Genomic DNA, 7,771 nt, shown 5'->3' with positions numbered 1-7,771 from the left:
TAAAACATGATAATAAAAGCATTGTATTAAACATCTATGGAGATGATATTTTAAAATACGGGCTTAATGTTAAAAACAAAACAAAACAAAACAAAACAAACAAAAAAACATAAATATACAAAAGACGCCCAACCTTTGAAGACATTTTACAGTACCTGGTAAACGCGATCGTTATTATCACCTTTGTTTATTTATTTTTTTAATTCAATATGATTTCTGTATGGCATTTCGATTCTTGGTTAATGATGCTCCAGTAGAATTTGCCCACATTGGAAAGATAGCGGGAGGAGGTGCCTGACTAACTGGATTCAACTCAGACTTGCTCCCTGAACTGTCGTTACCTACCTCAGATCTGACTGCTGTTTTCCATTTTTGGAGATTATTTCGAGACAAGGGGCGTCGATTTGTACACAACACAGCTTTCTTTCATTGTGTTTAGGACCCATGGTTTTATATCTTCAAAACAAGGGGAAAAAATATCTGATCACCACCTTAAAATGCTATGTGCATCCAATAATAACTGAAAGTAAACATAACGTTGACGGGAATCAAGGAAGAGTCTCACAGCATCACCAGCGTGAAAGATGACATGCTCGTATAGCTAAAGGAACCACTTATTTTTTAAATACTTTATAGTGTATTTTTTATTTTACGAAATGAAAGTGAGACTATTTTAAGTTTTACATTTCTTCTTTCTTTTTTGTAACCGGAGTTGTTAATTTGAAGAGGAGAAAATGAAGATTCGCCAGTCTGGCTTGATCTTCATTATTTTTATATTTCTAGAGGTGAGTAAAAGGGGATTGTTGATTTGGATACAACAAAAAATGTAGCAGATATTGTGCCAGACTTGGTTTATCAACAGTCTAAATTAAATAATAATTATATTTGAAATGCCAACGTGAAAATTATATATTTTTTGTAAAGTATACCTAAAGGTGGTGATTATCGTAAACTAGAAATTAAATATCGAGTGGTTATAATGCAATATGTAAAGTAATTTATTATTTTTATATCCACAATCGTTATGCAGTGATAACAGAAATGCTGTCTTCAGACTCGATGGTCTGTTCTGGACGATTACAGTAGCCTACCGATAACCTTTCATAAAATGTTTAAATTGTATCTCTGTAACAACGGAATAGATCCTAGACAGTTATTCAACTTCTTATATATATATATATATATATATATATATATATATATATATATAGAGAGAGAGAGAGAGAGAGAGAGAGAGAGAGCGATTTAATCCATGAAAACAGATTTCTTTCTGAATAACTCATGAGCTTTATCTTCAGGGTCCATTGACACTGGCACACTATGTAAAATAAATTCAATAACATTAACTACAAAATGTACCTTTACTGTAGCAGTTTTCACATTTACATTGTCAAAGTAAGTATGTACATATGGCTACACCAGCAGGTTAGCAGCTGCTTAACAACAGCCTGGAAAAAAGCAATTATCATACCTACACCAATGGAATTCTGTTAATTGTATGTTATGTGTAAAATATATTATTCACTACAGAGATTTCTTTCGATTGGTGCTGAGCTGAAATAAAATTCAAAATCAATATACTTTCGCAATCCGAAACTATAGGTCAGACCATTTATATTCTGTACTACACTTGAAATGCAGTGGATCCAAGAGTATTTTATTCACCAAATTATGGATTTAAAACGAACAAAAATCAGTATTTGTATAATCTTTCTGCTAAACTTACAAGGGAACAACTTCAATACTATTATGGAAAGTTACATTTACAGAGTTAGATACACACTGAAATGTAGCAGTAAATGACCTGGCTGACATATTAAGGTCATGTCACTTTTTGGGGTTTGGCGTTATCTAGATAGAAAACATAATTGTTACAGTGAATCTATTGATACTGCTGATAATATTGCTCATGAGGAGTAACTGCATGAAACACATATTGAAAGTACATAGTTCCAAAAATAAACTTCAGTGCAATTAGTAGTAGCGGAAACATTAAACCATCCCTGGAGACAAGTAGAACAATCCAGTTACACCTGTTGTTGACCTGGATTAGTTAAGTACATATAGAACGTTTCTGTAATATCATTCTAATATATTACCAAGATGCTGTAAACACCATTTTTAATACAATGCGCAATTAAATGCACGGTTCTTTTTATCATTGACTTCTAAAATATGAGCACAGCCTGCCCTTCCATGAAATGACACACACTGGAGAGATACTTAGATGTTTGTTGTAAACCCATGTTACAATAAAAAAGGATGGGTCAAGTAGATTTTTTTCAGGAATAATAGTGCTATAATCATAGCATTCTACCTCTACTTTCATTGTAAATGTAGCCATTGGTGTCATCACCAACCCCAATGTGCACATTCCTCATTTGTTCCAGTATCTTAACTCTTCTGTTGTCACAAGTGTGAGCTTTACATTGTCTAGCTGTATGATAAGAGTTATAGTGTGGATCGATACTACTGTATATACCCCAGTGGATGCTCTGTGGCTTGCCGTTCATGCATGTTTTATGAGTATGTAGACAATCTTTTAAAAACGCAATGCAAAAAATGCAATAGGTAGGTTTCTATGAGCATTTTTTTTAGTAAATATATATATATTTTTAAAGAAGTGTGACCATGGAAGTTGCAGGTGTGCTTGTGCAATGAAGATAGGCACGTATGTAATCCCTTTATCTGTGTGTCTGTAACTTAAGTGCAATTCCAAATGATGCATAATTCCACTGTGCAAGGGTAGAGCCACTTCAGAGAGAAACATGTGTCTCTCGTACCTCCTCATGGTAAATATGCTAATAGTTTCAACTACCAGGGATGGAATCTTTGAGAATACATAAAAATAAAAAATAAATAAATTATTTGCTGTATATTGTTGCAGAAAATAAGCAATTGTAGTCAGATTCAGTATGACTTATTCTGAAGAGCTTTTTAATGAAGTAGTTGTGGCGACTGAGTTTTGTGCTTTTGAGAAGCAGCCTCAGCAATACTACTTAATTCATACTGTCTTATCTCTAGTTGGCCATTGCTTGCAGTACAGACAACTCGATAGAAGCTTTGTCAGCTTAATGTTTCACATAACCATCCCCAAGGGATTAGGAATGACGCTTCCTTTTAAAACAGGCTTGTGTTTCAGTACACTGAAGAAGGCACCAGCCGAAATGTTTGTCTGCTTGACTTAGTTTTTAAGCAGTATACCAAGGTACAGTTGTATAACAGTCTATTTTAATTTGGAAACAAGACTTCCTGTAGCTTAAGCACAAATGGAGGTGCTACCTGTATAAGCTTTCTATGGAGCACGGATAAGGTGACTAATTTGAAAGTGCAAGTGCAAAAAATGAAAAACTTGTACAAAATAAATGTATATAACAGATACCGTCCCTTCTTCCTAGCAGCCAACATCTCACCGCCATCAGTATTGAAAGTACTCCCAGTTCAGGAGCTCACCACTTTGTCTTCAGGAATTGAACTTGAGGGCAGGGGGCTGAATCATAGCCAAGGAGTTAAGTAATATAGTCAAGAATTTTAGAAAGTAACTGAAAACAATAATCCTCATATAGTATATAAAAAGCGAAAGCCCTGAAAAAGATTTTGGAGTATATACATAAAAATTGAAAATAAACACCGAAAAATAGAAGCCATGAATACCTGTTGGGAGGCACATACTCCTGAGAACAAAGGGGAATGAGTTTCCCTGAGGCATGTTGTACTAGGAAACACAGCTTGGTTCAGGGTTATTGTGAGTCTTGGATGTGGTCTATAGATATAATTATAGCAATTTGTATGCGTCAGAAAGAAAAAGACAATCATTTGTGAACAAGGTAAAAGAAAACATGCTGGGTCCTAATAAAAGTTAATAGATCTGTGTTTTTTTTAATCCACAGCTTTGTCTTTTTACAGCAGTCACTATTACAGCATTTAAAAATTTCAAGGGTATTTTAACAGGTAACTTATTTTTAAGATGTTTACAATTGTTCTGTGGGGTACTGAGTTGTATTGTTATGTTGTATAGTACAGAAGCAGGTGGATCCAACAATGTCACAGTGTCATATGATTGACCTGGAAACAAGAAGCACAGACTATGGATAAAAAAAGGATTCTCCAAACAAACTTAGCAAAGGCATTTACTGATATAGAGAAAATATCAGTGCAATCAGTGTGAAGTTGAAGTTGAAGTTGAAGTGAAGGGACATAATTGCTCAAATCTGATGCTATTAAGAGAATGTTGTTCTTTATTTTGGCATGCAGTTTAAACAGCTGCACTTTCAGGCCTGGTTTGAATAATTGTCAAATCACATTTTCTGAAAGCATCATTCAAGCATTAAGCTAAAAAAGATCTGGTTTTACCAGCTCACCCAGTGTAGGCATTAAAATTAGTGTTTGATTCATTACAGTGGGAATTTTTCAACTTGACACTATTTAATTATTGTTTCCATCAGTACATAATACCTATTGTACAAATATGAGATTCAGTATGAACCTCTACTGTCTACTGTATTAGATCACCCCCTGACTGGATGCATCCAATCACAATACTTTCATCCGCCCTGTGTGCCCACCTATAGCCAATCATCACAGCGCTAACATTACTGGAAACATTGCAAGCAGACCTTCTTTGAAAATAAAAATAACTCCATACCAAGTTTTGTCAGAGGGATGAGACCTAATTTTTTTCTCCTCATTTGGCAGACACTTTGAGACCCAGAATTTCTTATGCCACAGGCTGTGCTGTGACACGATTGCCCCTGACCCTGGTGGGTTTGAAAAGCTCAGTAAAGTGTCACTAAAGTCTTCAAACTATAGACTCTGCTCGCAGAGTACACCAACACTGATGCTGTGCATGAAAAAGATCACTTAGTGAAGACAGTCTAGCGTCCTCTTTTCTTATTGAGTCTTTATATTTTAAAAGTAAAATGGTCTCCCTGAAAAACAGATGGCGTCTTCTTTGCATGCATGACACTCAATTTTGGATTATCTCTGAAGGTTCCAGTAGAAAGACTGTCAACTATATTTCTTAATTAAGCTTTTCATAACATTTTTAAAGCTTTTGTTGAAAAGTAAAGCCAGTAAAGACAAGTCCTAACACCACCCCAGAATTACCGACCTAGAATCTGAAGCACTTCACTGGACGCTGCGGTCGGATTGGTACACAAGGTCTGGATTAATCTTCAGTTTAACCTGGCACGACGTGGGTGCGAGTGTGTCCACCAACAGACAAAAACATCGTCTGAGATACGAAAGGATGAAAACAGACTTGAATATGTGTGCCTCGCATATAATGAGGAAAAACCCATAAAAAATGGCTGCTTCTTCCTCAGTTCCATTTGAAACTCCACCTACAGCATCCACAACATCAGCTTGTGTTCCGCCCTCTGTTGAGATGACACTTTTTCAATAAAGAACTTCACAATAAATGGAAATATACAGTTTATTTTTAGCAAGTGAAACTTAAAACGAATAATTCAATACAAATGAAAGGTTATATCCTTTGGGACTGTATAGCACTGCGGAGGTATACACAATAAAAGTTTCTTGTTTTTTTTAATTTACAAAGTGTTTTAATTATTTTTCTTCCACCAAGATAATTAACTTTGAAATAGCTGTTTTATAAGCGGAATAAACCACTTCGGTCCGTGCGGTTTCCATGAAATATACCCACTCTTGGGGAATAAACCTTTACACTTTTTAATACAATACAGAACACATGTGGGATTTAATTTGTATAAAAAGGATCAGTCAACTAAAGGACAAACCATTTACACAAAAGGGTGTGCAGCATGTGGCGGGTGTTTTTAATTGTCTTGGTCAAAGCCTAACCCATTTTACATTCAATTAGATTTTTTTTTTTCTTGCATGGTTTTAATAATCTTGAGATCCATTTTAACAAAAGGCTGGAAAATGAGGCTCTGGGGGAATGGCAAGAACACAAGGTTTTGGCTCTTGGGTGGTATTGACTGTACAAAAAAGGGGCCAATACTCTGCCCTGTTACTTAAACACGATCTGCATAATTAACATACAGAGAATGATTTCTTTATTCCCTTTTCCTTGCAGGGCATAGAAGCCAAGAAGTACTGCTGGTATTTCGAGGGGGGATATCCTACATATTTTATGTAAGTACACTCAAATGGATTATGCTGTGTTTATTGACTGATTCATTGTAAAACAAACCCAGTCTCCCTTTAAAATAAGAATTTGTGTTTTTATAATTTGATTCTATTTTCATAATAAGGTCCCAGCAGAAAATACAGAGCAGTTTAAAACAAACGTTTAAAACGATTAGAAAGAAATAGTCACTATTGGTGTAGTTGAATCAAGAATAAAAGCTCACTAGCATTAAAATTCAAGAAGTTCAAGAAGTTAAATAAATATCATGTTTGTACTTGTAATATATCAGGCTGCATGATGACATACTGTTCCAAACCCTGGTCATGACAAGGCTTAGGTTTTGCTGTGGAACAGTGGCGACTCATCAGAGGAGGCACTGCCTACTAGAACATTTTAAAATAAATAAGCTTATTTATTAATTATTTATATGTAATATGCAACAATAAATATATAGCTTTTATGTGGAGGCAGCCATCCGATCCAGATTCTCTACTCAGTCACTGCTGTACGTTCGGTGCAGGCAGACACGAGTTATGATTTGCATGTCTATTAGCCAATCATATTCTTCTATTTCTTCAGATAGCTTGCATCTAAAAAATAGCCAAAGGTGGCATGCCTGCCGTTTTGCCTGTTTTAGCCACTCACCGGATGTGTGCCCTCCCACATTGATGACTTCGGATGCTAATACTGATGAGAGTGAAAGGAACAATGTGCGACTTAGAAGGACGTAGTGAATGCCTATAGATTGATTCATTTAAATTTTAATGCATTTTTCTGAACTGCATGGAAACTACTCCTAAAATGTAAAATAGATTTTGGGTGAGTAAAATGCAACATTACCTTGAAGTCATGAGCACTTTCAATAAATACTGTACATGCTTTAATGCTAACTTATGGGGTATGCATTAACTACAACATTACATTTGAACGGTAATGTTACTTTGAACTACCGCACAAATCTTGGTCTTACAATAAAAACAAAAACAACAATTATAACAACTGTGAAGCATTTTAAACACAGAAATATAACTTGTTTTTTATTCCAAAGTTGCAGATGGAATATACTTAACAAAAGGCCTGCATGCACATGCTATATATTTATATAGAAACGATAATATTGTATTCCTTATTGATAGCCTTGCTATAGAATTATAAAGCATCCCGACTCTCTCCAAACAGAGATTAATGTATTTATTCTATAGCTTTACCTTTCAAAATATTTGGTTGACAGATATGTAAATTGGTAGGTTTGGTTGAGGATCACTAAGATGGCACCGAGAAATCCAGAATCCAAAATCAAGAATTCAGTCGCTTAATTCTTCAGTCACAAACATGCACTTGATTTTTTTTTTTTTTATTTAATAATTTTTTGTTATTGAAAACCCTGACTTATTGGTCTTGTGTTCCTGGCAATTCCCAGGCAGGCTACAATTAGCTGTCTCGTCATTTCTATGATCCATTCTCTAGTTCCCGCATGCAGCATATTCACAATTGACCATTGAGATGCTGGGAACCAACGAAGAACTAGAAGCTTGATAACATGCAAACTCAAGCTGTGCCGCAAAATTGCAATGCGTATTCGTTATACATTAAATGTAAATATTATGCAGAACTAATATTTTTTCTATGCGTAAAACACCTATCACGCATCTTACCTGG

The 7,771-nt window shown here is 35.1% G+C and overlaps 1 protein-coding gene across 2 annotated transcripts in view; it reads left to right on the top strand.

Annotated features, from left to right (window-relative positions):
- Nucleotides 1–282: 282 nt before the first annotated feature.
- The window catches only part of LOC131736917 (vesicular, overexpressed in cancer, prosurvival protein 1-like), a 73,178-nt gene continuing 65,689 nt past the window's right edge, over nt 283–7,771 (top strand). Inside the window, exons 1-2 of one of the 2 annotated variants that reach the window (XM_059022648.1) lie at nt 283–785; nt 6,059–6,117. In XM_059022648.1, the coding sequence (XP_058878631.1) occupies nt 735–785; nt 6,059–6,117 (110 nt within the window). In that variant the 5' untranslated portion in view covers nt 283–734. The remainder of the gene's footprint in view (nt 786–6,058; nt 6,118–7,771) is intronic. The other variant, XM_059022647.1, reaches the window with a different exon arrangement.

Source organism: Acipenser ruthenus, chromosome 4 (genome assembly GCF_902713425.1).
Source record: "Acipenser ruthenus chromosome 4, fAciRut3.2 maternal haplotype, whole genome shotgun sequence".
Classification (NCBI taxonomy): domain Eukaryota; kingdom Metazoa; phylum Chordata; class Actinopteri; order Acipenseriformes; family Acipenseridae; genus Acipenser; species Acipenser ruthenus.
The sequence above is the reverse complement of the archived record's forward strand: the minus strand, read 5'-3'. Positions and strand labels throughout refer to the sequence as shown.